Source organism: Lycium ferocissimum, chromosome 5 (assembly GCF_029784015.1).
Source record: "Lycium ferocissimum isolate CSIRO_LF1 chromosome 5, AGI_CSIRO_Lferr_CH_V1, whole genome shotgun sequence".
Lineage (NCBI taxonomy): Eukaryota > Viridiplantae > Streptophyta > Magnoliopsida > Solanales > Solanaceae > Lycium > Lycium ferocissimum.
This window is the reverse complement of record NC_081346.1, coordinates 56502120-56519100: the sequence shown is the minus strand read 5'-3', so window position 1 is coordinate 56519100 and position 16981 is coordinate 56502120. Positions and strand designations below refer to the sequence as shown.

The 16981-nt window shown below is 34.4% G+C and overlaps 1 protein-coding gene across 1 annotated transcript; it reads right to left on the bottom strand.

The window, feature by feature from the left end:
* Positions 1-6: 6 nt before the first annotated feature.
* On the bottom strand, positions 7-689 carry LOC132058426 (PRA1 family protein B4-like). The gene has a single exon (XM_059450928.1). The coding sequence runs from the start codon at positions 687-689 to the stop codon at positions 24-26; it is 666 nt and encodes a 221-aa protein (XP_059306911.1). The 3' UTR covers positions 7-23.
* Positions 690-16981: the final 16292 nt, after the last annotated feature.

The window sequence follows — 16981 nt, the reverse complement described above, 5'->3', positions numbered from 1 at the left end:
TCGATCTTGCATATCCATTACGCTCAAACCCTAGCAGCAACAGGGGGTGCGACAGCAACAGAGGTATTGGCGGGCCCACCGCCGCTCAAGAAAGATAAAAACCCAGTTGCAGGAGACTCCTGATCATCAAGGAAAAGATCTTCAGGTGTCCTAAAAGCAGCATGCAAACACACAACCCCAACACCAACCATAAGCGCAGAAACAAGCACAGCACCAACAGACGTCAAGAAAATCACAACAACAGTCGACACAAAAAGCACACCCAACGTCTCCCTTTCAGAAAATTCCCTCCCGAAAACAACCAAAGGCGTATCAGAAGGACGAAAAAGGTAAAGAAAAACCCAAGCAGCAAGAAGAGCTGTAAGGGTAAGAAGGGAAAATGGGTTTGTAATTAGGGAAAAAGCGAGGATAAGGGTAAGGATAGAGAGGTAATTGACACGGAAGTATGAGTAGTTTCTGCGGATACGAAGAGAGGCATCAGAGATGGATTCGGGTTTGGAAAATGCGGAACGGTCGAGGAGTTCGGACCAGGGTTTGCGGTTGGTGAAACCGGTTTGGATGGTGGTGGAGATGTGGTTGATGAATGAACGGAATGCTGGGGTTGGGGTGATTTGGGTGGTGGTGGTGGTGGTGGTGGTTGTGCTGGGGGGTTGGGGATTGGACATTGGGAGGATTGCTGGTGTAGCCATTTTTTTGTTTTTTTGGTTTTGTGAGAGATATTGGTCGTCGGAAAATAGAATGAAAAGAGAGAGAAGAGAGGTGGGAAACGGCAAATGAGGGGTGATTTTGTGTTAAAGGTTGGGATTTTTTCTTAATTGTTATGGCTCTGACTGATAGAAAAACGAGAACCGATGTTATATAGGAGTACTTTATAATTCTTTTTGGGGTTTGCATACGATTTTCCTTTTTCCTCTAATTTTTGCATACGACATTACTCGGTATCTTGGCCATTTTTATTATAGGTGCCTTAAGTTTTAAAATTGAGTAGTGGTGATTTAAGTTTTAAATATTGAGTAGAAGTGATAATTTTAGATTAGTGATTAAGGAGTTTTGGACTTGCCCAATAGTTTTGTTTTTAACACTTTGATTCTAAACTTTATTTTTAACACTTTGACCCAATCAATATAAACCAAATACCCTGCCCCCGCCCCCACCCTCCCCGCCCCTAGCCCCCTCCCCTCCCTTGCCCCCCACCACCACCACCACAAAAAAAATGTTTTTTTTTAAAAAGATTTTGAAAAGTTTTTTTGTACCCTCTCCCCCACCACCCCCACCCTCCAAAAAATTAATTTTATTTTAAAGAAAAGTTTTGAAAAGTTTTTATTTTTGATTTTTACACCCCCCCCCCCATCCACCCCGCCCCCCCACTCCGCCCCCCGCCCTTTCCCCCCACCCCCACCCCCACCCCCACCAAAAAGAATGTTTTTATAAAAAAGATTTTGAAAAGTTTTTTTCTTTTGTTTTTTTGCACCACCCACCCACGCACCCCGTACCCTCCCAAAAAAATTTAATTTAATTTTAAAAAAAAATTGAAAAGTTTTTATTTTTGATTTTTTGCACTGCCTCCACCCCATCCACCACCCCCCCCCCCCCAAAAAAAAAAAAAATTTAAAAAGAAATTTTTTTCTTTGGTTTCTTACTCCACCCACCCAACCAAAAAAAAAAGTTTTGAAAAGTTTTTATTTTTTATTTTTTGCACCACCCACCCCAAAAAAAAAAAAATCTTGAAAAGAAATTTTAAATTAAAGAGAGAAATACCTCCTCCATATGTTGATCTTAGCAAACCCGGAAGGAGGCGGACAAAGACGAGGCATGGAATCGGGGAATCATTACGAAAGAGGAAAAACAAATGCTCCTTATGCAAAACAGCTGGCACAAAAAATAACATGTCCAAGCCGAAATGCTCCATAGTTGTTCATTACATTGTGTTGTAATAATAGTTATTTGTTGAGACTTTATGACATTTTAATGTTGTTCTTTTTTAGAATGGTAGTTTATGTTCTTGGTGTTTGTAAACTTGGTTTATATGATACGTTGATCATGTTCAAATCACAAATGTGTGTATTCTTGTTAATAAATTGCTGAACAGTTTCCAATAAGTAATAAATCTGTTGCAACAGCTTTGTAACTTGTTGGGTTTTATCCAACAAGTAATAGGACTTGTTGCAGCAACTAGTATCTTATTGGGTTTTATCCAACTGCTAAAAGATTTCCAACAAGTAAGCAATCTGTTGCAACAACTGATAGGCCTTGTTGCAGCAACTAAGTTACATGTTGGGGTTTTTCCAACAAGTGGAGTGACTTGTTGCAGAAACTGGGTAACTTGTTGTGTTTATCCAACAAGAGTAAGGACCTGTTCAACAACTATGTCACTTGCTGCAACAGATACTACAGTTGTTGCAACAGATACTACACTTGCTGCAATAGATATTACAGTTGCAACAGATACTACACTTCGCAAAATGATATTACGGTTGTTGCAATAAACGATACTACTTGATTCACCCATATTTAGTGATCAACAAAGGGAATCAATGATATTTAGTGATAAACAAAGAAAATCAACGATATGTAGTGATCAATATATAATACTTAATCAATTTGATGGTATTTTGGAGTCAGGAAAGATGATCTACTAAGTCAGTATGCACTAAATCCAATGATCATTAGAGTGAATTGATGTGAACTACTTGATTCACCGATATTTAGTCATAAACAATGGAAATCAACGATATTTAGTGATCAATGTATAATACTTAATCAATTTGATGTATTTTGAGTTAGGAAAGATGATCTACTAAGTCAGTATGTACTAAATCGAGTGATCATTAGAGTGAATTGATGTGAACTATTTGATTCACCCATATTTAAGTCATAAACAAAGGAAATCAATGATATTTAGTGATCAATGTATAATATTTAATCAATTTGATGTACTTTGAGTCAGGAAATATGATTTACTAAGTCAGTATGCACTAAATCGAGTGATCATTAGAGTGAATTGATGGGAACTACTTGATTCACCCATATTTAGTGATAAACAAAGGAAATCAACGATATTTAATGATCAATGTATAATACTTAATCAATTTGATGTATTTTGATTCAAGAAAGATGATCTACTAAGTCAGTACGCACTAAATCGAGTGATCATTAGAGTGATTTGATGCGAACTACTTGATTCACCCATATTTAGTGTTAAACAAAGGAAATAAATGGTATTTAGTGATGAACATATATATCTACTAACATTCTTAATGGATTAGATAGTAATTTCATGGATTAGATGGACAATTCTAAGTGTATTCTTCCTAAATCGAGTGACCATTAGAGTGTTTTGATGTGAAGTACTTAATTCAACCATATTTTATGATAAACAAATGAATTCAAGGCCAAACCCATCGACAAACACTTAGTGTCACTAAAAAAATGGTCTTGTTCCATTTAGAACCGGTGGGTCATCATTCCATACCGTTATCGGATGCAAAACCAACACCCGTCTCCTACGCGATTAAGTGGCCAATTAAATTGTACAATCATTTAAATTGGAGGATTTTAATTGTAAATTCACTAATTTGTAAATTCGTGGAGTTTTGACCATTAAAAATTGGGGCTTTTGGGCTGGTTGGATGTGCAATGAGGTGGCGCCCCTTTTGGTGTTAGTTTTGCTCCGATAACGGTGCAAAAAGTGTCTAAATGGAATAGGAATAGCCCATTGTTTAAATGCAATAATAGACGACCAATGTACAATGGGTTTTCGAATTCAATGTTATCAAGATAAAAAAGGTGTTCAATGTGATCAATATCATGAATATGTTGCAACAATGGAGGAGTTGTTGCAATATATGAGTAAGTTGTTGCAACATATGAGATACCTGCTGCAACATATGAGGAAGTTGTTGCAATAATTCAAACAAGGTGATTAATCTGTTGCAATAACTAAGCAACTTGATTAAACATCCGATCCATCTGTTGAAACAGATTAGTAACTTGTTGCAACTTCTTCAACAAGTGTATGATCTGTTGCGACATATTTTTTAGTTTTTGCAGTAATTTAAGCAATTGTTTGATTTTTTCCAACAAGGTGAGTAATTTGTTGCAACAACTAAGGAACTTGTTTAAAAAGATTAGTAACTTGTTGCAACTTCTTCAACAACCGCATGCAATTTACAACAATTAGTAAGCAAAATAAATAAGTTCATAAACAGAAATTGTTCAACAACCACCTTCACTCCAAATACCACAACTAATCAAAATAAATAAGTTCATAAACATCATTCACAAATAACATAAAGGACAAAAAAAAAAAAAAAAAAAAAAAAAAAACAAAATTGTTAAACAATCACCCTGACTCTAAATACCACAACTTAAGTAATAATTTGTTCAACAACTGCTTTCTGGGGTGTAGCAGATTTCCTTGATCTACTATATCTCCTTTATTTCCATCATCAGTTTCTTCATCTTCTAGTTCTTCTTCACTTTCTTCATTTGTATCTACTGCTTCTTGGCTCTGCTCTTCATCTCTTTTTGAGCATTGATTGTCAGTTTGGCTGTCAATTTGACTATATCTTTCCTCAACATTTGCTGATTCATAAATAGATTGTCTACTTATTGCAACAAGTGTAGAACTTATTGCAACAACTACAAATCTGTTGGATATCTTCTACAAACAGAACCAAATAGCTGAATCTATGTCTAACAGATTTGTAGTTGTTGCAACAAATTGTCTACTTGTTGCAACAACTACAAATCTGTAGGATATCTTCTACAAACGGAACCAAATAATCGAAGCTATGTCCAACAGATTTGTAGTTGTTGCAACAAATTGTCTACTTGTTACAACAAGTGTAGAACTTGTTGCAACAACTACAAATCATGGGATATCTTCTACAAAGCAAAGCAAATAGTTTGAAGCTATGTCCAAATGATTAGTGAGTTGTTGCAATGCATTGTCTACTTGTTGCAACAACTACAAATCAGAGGATATCTTCTACAAACGGAACCAAATAATCGAAGTTATGTCTAACAGATTTGTAGTTGTTGCAACAAATTGTCTACTTGTTACAACAAGTGTAGAACTTGTTGCAACAACTACAAATCTGTTGGATATCTTCTACAAACAGAAGCAAATAACTGAAGCTATGTCCAAGTTAGTGAGTTGTTGCAACAGTTGTCTACTTGTTGCAAAAAAAGTGTAGAACTTGTTGCAATAACTACAAATCTGTTGGTTATCTTCTACAAACAGAACCAGATAAATACCGGGACAAGAACAAAAAAACTATCTGTTGAATATATTTTCCTAAACCCTGAACCATACTAGGACAACAACAAAAAAAATCATCTATTTCACTGCAAACACACAACAACAACAATAACAACCTGGATCTTATCCAAACTTTTCCTAAACCCAAAAAAAAAAAAAAAAATTCAAAACTTCCTTTCAAGATTTTTTTTTTGTTTTGGGGGCGAGGGGGGGAGGGGGCAAAAAATAAAAAATAAAAACTTTTCAAAACTTCTTTTTTAAAATAATTTTTTTTGGGGGTGGGGGTGTGGTGCAAAAAAACAAAAACTTTGCAAAACTTCTTTTTTTAAAACAAATTTTTTTTGGAAGGGCGGGGGGGTAAAAAAACAAAAAGAAAAACTTTTTTTTAAAAAAATATTTTTTTTGGAGGGGGGGGGGGGGGAGGGGGGAGGGGGGGAGGGTGGGAGGAGGAGGAGTGGGGGAATTTGGTTAAAAAAAATCAATTTTTTTAAAAAAAAATTTGGTGTGGGGGGGGGGGGGGGGGGGGGAGTGTGGCAGGTGAAAAAGCAAATAAAAAAATTAAAACTTTTTTTTAAATTTTTTTTTTGGGGTGGGTGGGTGGGGGAGGGGTGGGAGGAAGAGGAGGGGAGGCTGGTGAAAAAGGAAATAAAAAATATCAAAACATTTAAAAAAAAAAATTAGGGGGGGTGGGGGCGGGGGGAGAGGTGGGAGGAGGAGAAGCGGGGCTGGTGGATTTTTTGGGATTAAGTTGGGGTCTTTTTGTATTTTGTAAAAGATTAAAAAGTTTTAAAAAATACATTTTGAACCCCAATTTCCTTAATACCAAATTTAATTGGGTTTTAAATTGGAGTGGTCCCCACATGTCACCTAGAGTAATTTCAAGACTTTTTAGTCACCATAAGCTACTTTTTCGCAGTCCCTTGCATTACTCGTTTGAAAACTTCATTATTAAGCTAACATACTCTTCGGTTTATTTATACTTGTCCACTTTAGCATATTAAGATAAACACAATTCTTTTCTTATTTTATCCTTAATATTAATTAATCATTCCTAAATTATTTTCTAAATTTATTGAAATTATACATTAATTAATATGAATATTGTGATAACATATATACTTTATTTATTAATTCTTAAAAAACGTATGAAATCAAAAGTGGACAAATAAAAATATACGGAAAGAGTATATTTCTTTTTGGGTTTTGCAGGTGAAGCCACTTTTGGTTCTGTGAGAGATGGAGAGAGAGTCTGGAACCAAAATGACCCAAAAAAAAATCATTTGAATCAAAATAGCCCAGCAAAAAAAAAAATAATTACCATAGTACCTTTAATGCAGTAAATTACTGCGTTAAAGGCCCTCCCCCCCCCCCCCCTCCTTTTCCTTTAGTTAAAATCCTCTTTCTTTACACTTTTTGACGTACTTTAGCTATAAATTAATCATGCTTCGGGATTCCGAAAATTTAATATTTTATATAGAACCCTATTTATTTTTGTGGGATTAATAAGGTACGCACAACACATCAAGGATAAGCAAAACTTCAGATTGTCGTTTTAGTGGTTAAAAAGTGCTCGAACTCCATTTTTGTTTGAAGACTTGGTGTCATTAGCTTTAAGTTATTTATGTTTTAGGGTTTAGATTTAAGCGTGCTATTTTTTAATCAAAATTGCATCATTTATACCAATCTCAAAATAATTAAACTGCATCATTCATAACAATATGAAAATACTTAAACTTGTTCATTAGTAACAAACCGAAAGTAGTAAAAATACAATCATCAAAGAAAGAAAAAACTTAAAATGCATTCATCAATTCATGTCCTTGAGTTGATCTTCCGCCGCCATCGCGAGATGTGTCACCACCACTAGATGCCCACCACCACGAAAGTTTCCTCCGCCACGGGAGGTACTTCCACCGCGCGATGTATTTTGACCACCATGTCGTAAGGGACACTTACGCTTATCATGACCAACATAATTGCAAAATGAGCATTTTCGAGTGTATCTCCCTGGTGAAACATCTATTTCATTAGGAATACGAGAGTATGCTTTCTTTTTGAATTTACGGATAAATGCTTTAGTTGCAACCATGGAAAATGAATTCGGTGGCCAATAACTCTCACTACCAAGTGGGTAGAATTTTTCAAAGATACGTTTTTGTATAATTTTCAACTCTATATTCCTTAGTCATGTACGTGGAGGTGTCCTTTCCCATTGTGATAAAACACTTGAAGGCATGAGAACATGGCGTGTGATATGATTGCCACTTGCCACATGTGCATGTTCTTGGAATCCCACAAATTGTGTGGACGTTACCTCCTTTTCCTTGGTGCACACTTGTTGTGAGTTCAGATATGCGCTCTGCATTGTTGTACTCCATCCAGTCGTGTTGTTGAGCCTTAAATTTATGATACACGAACAATTGTGACGGTTTTGGCATCCATTGTAGGCCGTCTGCCGCAAGTCCTTTAGCCTCTTTTGATCTAGTGACGAACCGCTCCACAACCTGCTTAAAAGTCATTCTCACCATTGCGGTGACGGGTAGTCTCCTTCAACAAGCCATTGAATGACTCAGAGTTGTTTATTGTCAGCATCCCCCATCGCCTACCTTCATCCTGGTGTAATGTCCATTTGTCTTTATCAATTTTATTCAACCAGTGGAAGGCTTCCTCATCCGCCCGCTTAATAATCTCAATCTGCAAATGAAACTTCTTCTCCTGATGCTCTGTTGCAATTGCCCACATCCATTGCAAAGTGCTGGGCTTCGATATGTCTTTTGAAAGTTTGCCTTCAAATGTCTTAAACAATAACGATGGTAGGCAAAGGACGGCTGCCACCCATGCAAATTAAACATATTGCTCAATATGCCAGCATTTCTGTCTGATATAACACATATGCCCATACGATTCTTAATAACGTGTTACCTCAAGTAGTTCAAAAACATAGCCCACGTATTAGTGCTCTCATTAGCTGCAATTGCAAAAGCTAGAGGGAATATAGACCCATTTGCATCCATTCCAACTTCAATTAGCAGCTTTATGTCGTATACCCCGTACACATGTGTTCCATCTATTGATATTACTGGCGGACAATGAACAAAACCATCAATGCATGATTTGAATGCCCAAAACACAAACTTAAAAATATTCACCGGCACACCGAGGCTTCGATTTGAGCTTCCATTCAACAACAAGATGCCAGATTGAGCTGATGTTGTGAGCCTTCATGTATCTCGTTAACGTCCTGAAAGAGCCCTCCCAATTACCTTAGACTATCTCATGTGCACGCCTACGCCCAAGATATGCCTTCCACCTACTAATGGTTTTGCAATATACTTTCAGGATGGCTGTAATACAATCTTTAATAGGGTACTTGGATAAGTTTAAATATCAGAATATAGCAATGAGGAACATAGTATTAACATCAAAATTAAAATAAACTTAGGCGAATGGGATACCATGGGCTTTTTGCAATGTCGCCAACTGACACAGAATCAATCATATTGGTATCTAGATTGCAATGCTCATCTGGGAGGTCATCCATATCATAAGTGTGCCTTGTGTAGAACTTTGAAATAGTCCACATCTTTTCAGCAGTCTCCTTACCACGAAGCATCCATTGGCAACCTTGATTTTTTCGCTTGCAGACCAAGCCAAAGTTTTCGAGTGGAATCGTCAACTTTGAACTCCCTCATCCCCTGGATGCAATAAATCTTAATAGTCCTTTGCAATGATTTTGTCGAGTTGAAAATCATGCCTTTTTCAATATGAACCTTCTGTTTTACAGGATCCACTGGCTCTTTTCACAAATGTCGCCGAATATGATCGTCATCCCTTGTAAAGACAAAGACATCGGGGCGATCTTGAAGATGATCAAGATAGGGGATCTCATCAGAATGCCACTGAACCAGGGTCGACTCTGCTGTTGAAATTGGCTTTGCGGCATAAGCGCTTGCTGGTCAAATGGGTGTTGTGAATTTAGTTCTTCCTTGTGTGCCGGACTATTCATCATCTCTTGCAACAGTTCTACTTGATATTGAGTATTAGTACCACCCTCAACCTCATCCTCACTTTCTTCATCTTCACTTTCCTCTGCATTAGGTATTTCCTCACTATCACTCGATGATGTCACTATATAATTCGGATAATCCGGACCATCCAGAGCAGGTCTTTTCCTATAATTTGGTTTAACGACCACATTTTTCCTACATAAGAAACTAGAGTATTTTAACTACTAGACATCAAATAATACTATTAATGTTAAAAAAGTAGAAGTACCGATAGTAATCAACATCACCGAAACTTGAGGAAGGACCATCGTTTTGAGTAGGTCTATAACCGCTAAATCATATAATCAACATCATTAGTAGCATTCAAGTAATAAGCATATGATACTACACATAATAATAATGATAATAATGAATATTTACCACTGCCCATCAAATTGCTGACTTAAACTTTCCAGAGGCATTTGCCTCCTCAAAATGCCTTCATAAGTTCTCATGTCAGGGTAATTGTATTCATGGGTAGATTCCGCTTCAGTAACTTCAGCCTGAATTCTAGATGGGATTGCCCGACGAGATCTATTTCGGGCTTCCTGAGGAGCTATAGCCGTGACTTCAAGTCGATTAATGGGGACCTTCTGTACGTGCATTTCAAGGACGTTTAAAGTTATACATTCCCTATAATCGTAAGGCGCCTTCAAATAATCAGTCAAAGAAATATCGTCTTGAATGTACCACTGGCCATAACTAACTACACCTTACGGCGTAAATGATATTGGATATCTTCCAATTATATTTAAATCAAAATCACCCCTACTAACTTGTAGTCTATTATACAAGGCTTGGAGTAGCTTTGAGAATTTGAAGTTAAGTGAAAACTTAACATGTTATTTTGGGGGAGAGGCATAACGCAAAATATTTTCCTCGAATATAATTTCTCCGTCCCAGAATAAAGAAACCCTAATTTTTGGAACATCTTCCATTTTTTTTTTGACTAATTTAGGAGTACAAAATGTAAAACTTGGATGAAACTTAGAAGTTGTGTAAAATGCAGAAATTGGATGACACTTAGAAACTGTGTTTTCCTTTCATACAAAATCTGTATTAATAAGGTTTGAATGCGTTTGTATATTCAATCAACGCATGCATGTATTTAGTGTGTCTTGCAGTGTTACGTCAAGTCAAATTAAGTACAGAGTGTTGCATAACGCATGAATTTACTGTGTTATGTTAGTATAGCGCAACATATTAATGCGTTTTCTGACATAGAGCAGTAATTTACTGCGTTATACCAGAATAACGCAGTAAATTACTGCGTTATTAATATCTAACGCAGTAAATTAATGCGTTTTTCTGGCATAACACAGTAAATTACTGCGCTATATTTGCACCCTATGTTGTCAATCAGAGTTGTCACACAGAAAAAATGTCATGATTCGAATCTAAAATTTGCGTTTGATGCTAGCGAGTGTTATATAACGTAATTGACGAATAACTACCAACCACACAAAATTGAGTTATTATGTCATTTTTTAACGATTTGGAGATATTAGTCGTATTACAAGATTCTCTCCAAGAGAGACACATACGACGCAATGGGTAGGACATGGGAATTGGGTAAAGATTTTGAATACTCGAATAACCTGAACGAGAGATACAATCAATGTTACAATAATATGATGACAGACGAGTGGAATTGGTGTGTTAAGGAGGCTGCATCACTGGAACAAAACGTGAGGTCACTAGGGCTTAAACGCCCAAAAAGACGTGCTATGTCAATGCCTCGTGGCAGTCCACAAGAGTTGAATTTTGCTCTTAATTGTTTTCGCGAAGTGAACAATCGGATGAAAATACGTTGCCTCAGGGTAGAATATGGTCAACATAGTTACGTCAGATTCAGATCCAAGTGGGATTCGGACTGTGAGATGTCCGATGACGATGATTCCCCATGATATTATTAATAGTTATACTGTATTAAATAAAATTGGTGGGGTCATAGTCATGATCCCACAACATATTGAGTTTGATACCTATATAAAGAGCCTTTTGCTACTTAGTATCTACTTAAAATTCAATGTCGAATAGTAGAAATATAGATTGGTCGGTATTTTTTCCACAAGATTCGAACAGCAGTGGTGATGACAACTCAAATCAAAGCAACTATTCCGGTGATTCCTCAACCGATAACAGTGAATTCGTGCTAGACGATTTCAAACCCCACCTTTTAATAGAGCGTAATGACGATTTTCACGAGCTGAAATATTAAGATCCACGTGAATATTATTATGGTTTACGTCGCGAACGGGCATATCGGTACGCCGAATCACAACGTCTTGTTCGTGACTTGGAAAATCTCAACGCTCAAATCACACCAAGGTACTCAATAACCATGCCTCGAGTAAGTCCAGAAACTTGCGAGCTTGCCGTACAAAGGATTAGAGAAAAAAAAAAAAACAGAATGCTAGCAAGACGTAGATTTTACATGCTAAAGTTGGCCGAAGAACAAGCATCATCAACAAGTAGAGAATTAACATCTACAGAAAAAAGATATGTCTTAAGAAACCCAAAATATTATTCTGAGGACGATATTGAGAACTTCTATTCTGATGATGATTAAGAATATTATGATTTTAGTTTTTTTTTTTTTTTTTAAAAATTTATGATGATGTTGTTAATTTGAAGAATATTAGTATGTTTAGTTTTGCATCAACTCAAGGGCATGGATTGATGAATGTATTTTAAGTTTTTTCTTTCTTTGATGATTATATTTTTACTACTTTCGGTTTGTTGTTAATTAACAGGTTTAAGTATTTTCATATTGTTATAACTTAAAGCTAATGACATCAAGTCTTCAAACAAAAATGGAGTTCGAGCACTTTTCAACCATTAAAATGACAATCCGAAGTTTTGCTTATCCTTGATGTATTGAGCCTATCTTATTAATCGCACAAAAATAAGTAGGGTTCTATATAAAATATTGAAGTTTCAGAGTCTCGAAGCATGATTAATCTATGGCTAAAATACGTAAAAAAGTGTAAAGAAAGAGGAGTTTAACCAAAAGAAAGGGGGGGGGGGGGTTAACGCAGTAATTTACTGTGTTAAAGGACTTAACGCCGCCGTTACGGTTAAGTCCTTTAACGCAGTAAATTACTGCGTCAAAGGTACTATGGTAACTTTTTTTTTTTTTAATTGGGATATTTTGGTTCAAATGGTCTTTTTTGGGGTCATTTTGGTTCCGGACTCAGATGGAGAGAGGGAGGGTGAAGGGTAAATAAGGGGTGATTTTGTACTAAAGGTTGGGATTTTTTCTTAATTGTTAGGGCTGTGACTGAGAGAGAAACGAGAGCCGATATTATATTATTTTATTTTTCGGTTTTGTATAAGTACGATTTTCATTTTTCCTCGAAGTTTTGCATCCGAAATCACTCCGTTTTTAACTTCACTATTAAGCTAATGTAATTCTTTTGGTTAATACTAATAATAAGATAATACGGGCAAATATTTCTATAAAAATATGGTTTGCCCAACTTTTTAATCTATTATTATAGCAATTAATTGATATACACCTATAATAATATTTAATATTTTGATTTTATTTAAATGTTATGGACAAATATTACCAAAAAACTCATTTTTGAATTTTTTTAATGGAGTAAGAAATAAGAAAGTTAGTTACATTTGATGTCTGAAAAAGTATTGATAAGCTTAGTTTATGGAAGGATCTATGGATTTTAAAAGGATTTGTCTCTTAGCTTGATTGTAAGAATCATTAGACCACAGAGAAATGGAAATATAGCTATAGTGCACCCTAACGTTTGGCCGGATTAATTATAATATACTCAACTTGTACGAGTGACCTTTTACCCTCACCGGATAATTTTAAAGTGAAATTAATACCTCCCTGGATGGTGAGGTGGCACAGAGAGTGTAGTTTACTCTCTCAAAGAGAGTGAGAAGCAAATAAAAATATTAAAATAATACTTTTTCACATTTCTACTTTTCATTTTATTTTTTCTCTTTTCTTATTTTTTTTTTTATTTCTCTTTTATTCCTTTCTTCTTCTTTGTTACACAGACTTCCTCTCATCGGAAATATGCAGTTTCCGGTGATTTTTCCGGCAGTTATTTTCTATGCACGGACAATCAATTATATAAAAACCAACAGTTTCTTCATATTAAAAAGCACCTAAAGCACTTTGGAAACTGCTATGCCTCAATTTACAATATCAGTTTGAGAATTAATTACACCCTCCACATTCTAATCTACACCCTTTCATATTCTATGTTGCCACTGCTAAAAGCCACACGTTCTCTTCCAAATTGGGAGGACCATTTCTCCAAAACTATATCATTTTAAAGATGTAAAAAGCCAACACCAAATTGAAAAAGGTAAGCTAAAACATTTTTTTGGGCCAATTATTAGCAGGAGAAAGGGGTGGCCAGATTTGGCCATTTTTTCCGGTGACAAAGGGGTGACTAAAGCAAAATTCCCAATGACAAGATATGGGTGAAAAACACACAAGTGGCCAGATTTGGCCATTTTTTGTCATTTCATAGATCTGGACAGAAAAATACACAAGTGGCTAGATTTGACCATTTTTCCGGTGAGAAAGGGGGTGCCTAGTGTTTTTGGTGGTAAAATACACGTGTAAGGCGCGTGTAATTCACCCACATGAGGCGGATCTGGTTATGACTTTTCAGGGAGGTATTAATTTCACTTTAAAATTGTCCAGGGGGTAATAGGTCACCCATAAAGGTTGAGTGCGTTATAATCAATCCGGCCAAACGTTAGGGTGCACTGTAGCTATTTTTCCACTAAGAAATTGTATGTAATCGTTTATGTTGATGAAGATGTTCAACATAATCCTTTTTTCACATCCACAATTTGGTGATGGTTCTAATGCATCATTATACTTTTTCCAAAGTTCCTTCAATTTACAAAATAAACTGATATAGAGCTTGTACCTTGTGATAGAGTAGCAATTTCCTTGTGCAACTGGAAGATCCTCATTAAATTTGTCTATGAGCTTAAATTTCAAGACTTCCCAGACAAAATGAGCATCAAGTGCATAAACAGATGTCGTTGCGGAGGTCCCAGGGACATAATATTCATAAATTCATGATGTCTGTGCGCACGTGTGTATATATATATATATATATAGTTGTCGGAGGCCCGTGCTTAACTCAAAATATAAATATAATGCGTAAGTTTTATCAAGTAAGTATAAATTGTGTCACTTTTGTTAGTACATAATTAATTCAATGTAATTGCAAGTTAATCATATTTTGTTTATAAATTTTCATAATTACTAAAGTTTGTTCGTCATATAATTAGATAGTTTTTTAAAGAAAAATATTTGTGAGAAAATAAGTTTGGCAGGAAAATTAGCAAATACCAAAAGGGCGCAAGTAGTTCGATATTCTATAAACTAACGTGATAAAGTATGATAATTACAACTCGTCGAAGATCATAAATTGGAAATTATTTTTATATTTTTATGAATTTGTGAGCATGCGATTGTTATTTATAGATGAAAATAAATTTCTTTTGATATTTATTAATTTTTCACTCATTATTCTACGTGTCAGGACTTTATGCTAGTCAAATGTGTTTTTTAACCTTAGTTTAGACGAAATTCAATAAATAACTAAATTCATAAAATGAACCTCGAGAATCAATTTAGTTATTCATATATGTTTTATGCTTAAAACAATTAATTTTTGGTTAATCAAATAAGCGATCTTAAAGATAATCCAATCTCGACTGATAACTCTACCTTCAGTTTCAACATTAAACAAGGGATAAGGCACTATTACCCCCCCTGAACTATATCCCAAGTTGCTATGACACACCTTACCTTTCCTTGAGTCCTATTACCCCCCTAAACTTATTTAAAACGGAATAATTACCCCCCTAAACGCTGACGTGGCAAGGAGAGTGTGTTTCACTCTCTTTGAGAGAGTGAGAAACATGAAAAAGGGGAAAACTTATTTTTTTCTTAAAAATCTGTATTTTCTTAAAATATGAAATAAATCCAGTTTTTCAAATTTAGTTTTTAAAAACGGGTTTTCCACATTTTTAAAAAATAATTAATTTTTCCAAAATTTTATAAAAATTCAATTTTTTCACATTTTGACAAGAAAAACACTTTTTTCGGATTTTATTTGAAAAATAAAATTGTCCTAAGAAAATGAAATCAAGATTTTTTAAGACATTTTAAAAAAAAAAAAAAATCAAGTTTTCCATATTTTTAACAAATCCATTTTTCCATATTTAAAAAAAATTCATGTTTTCAGTTTTGTTTTTTTTTTTTAAAAAAAGCGGGTTTTAAAAAAAAAATCAAATTTTCAAATTGTGTTTTAAAAATCATTTTTTAAAGAAAATTCAGTTTTTTAATCCATGTTTTCAGTTTTATTTTTTTTAAAAAAAATATCAAATTTTCAATTATTTTTTTTTTAAAAAAAAAACGGGTTTTAAAAATCTTTTTTTTTTAAAGAAAATTTAGTTTTTTATTTTTTTTAAAAAAAATTGACACGTAAGCTGGAAAAAAAATTCTAAAATAAATAAATATACATGTGGCAAGGAGAGTGTAAGTCACTCTCTCATATGAGAGTGGGCATCAGTGTTTAGGGGGGGTAATTGTTCCGTTTTAAATAAGTTTAGGGGGGTAATAGGACCCAAGGAAAAGTAAGGTTTGTCGTAGCAACTTGGGCTATAGTTCAGGGGGGGGGGGGGTAATAGTGCCTTATGTCATTCAATGATTTTTTACTTTCTGTATTTGTAAGCACATATGATATCACTAAAGAAGTAAAATGTTGGATGTTTGATAGAGAGAAGCATATGGAGAGGAACATATGTCATAGGGCATGTTTAACTATAAAGTAAGACCTAATAAATATTTTAGTTGGAACAAAATATTAGACTCCAACAAATCACTCATACCTAGAAATTAAAAAGTCTTCACACTAAATTATCCTTAATTAAATTTTATCAATTTTTTATGGTTTCTTGATAGTATATAAAAATTAACATCTAAATAAGAATACATGGGGCCCTTAACTTTTGGAAAAAATTCTTGATAGTTACCAAGTGTCCTCCACCTTTTTTAAAATTTACCAAATTACTTATAGGTAACTATGTAAATAAAGGCCAAAATAGGGGTAAAAATGAAAGTTTTGAGATTGTGAGGACTACAAACTCATGGATCCTCAGTTAAATCGCCTTAATTAAAGAGTGCCCATTTAATATGATTTTTTGATTGTGTTAAAATTTACTTATTTAAATAATAATAATTTTGGTATATACGACTATTAATATTTTCTTAATTACATAAAAAAAAATATATATTTAAACTAAAGCTAAAAGTACCATGGAAAAAAAAAGATTCACAAAAAGTACTATAAATATCAATATACCACAATTTTACGGACCCACATAGACATGGATAAGAAAAAATGAGTGGAAAATGAAAATAGGCTAAAAAAAGTCAAAAGGAAAGTTAGATGTCACAACATTAGAGGATCAAATTTTTTGTAAGGACTACAAAAAAACTTGGATCCTCTAATTAGTAAAACTAGTGCCCATATAAAAAGTAATATTTTAATTAAATAAATATAATTTATGTTGATAATAATTAAACTTCAAATAAGTATATTTTAGTTAAAATTTACTTATTTAAATAATAATAATTTTATATACGACTATTAATATTTTCTTA

What these genes read in the sequence shown, in the direction of transcription:
- LOC132058426 (XM_059450928.1), bottom strand. Translation starts at nt 689, where the DNA reads ATGGCTACACCAGCAATCCTCCCAATGTCCAATCCCCAACCCCCCAGC.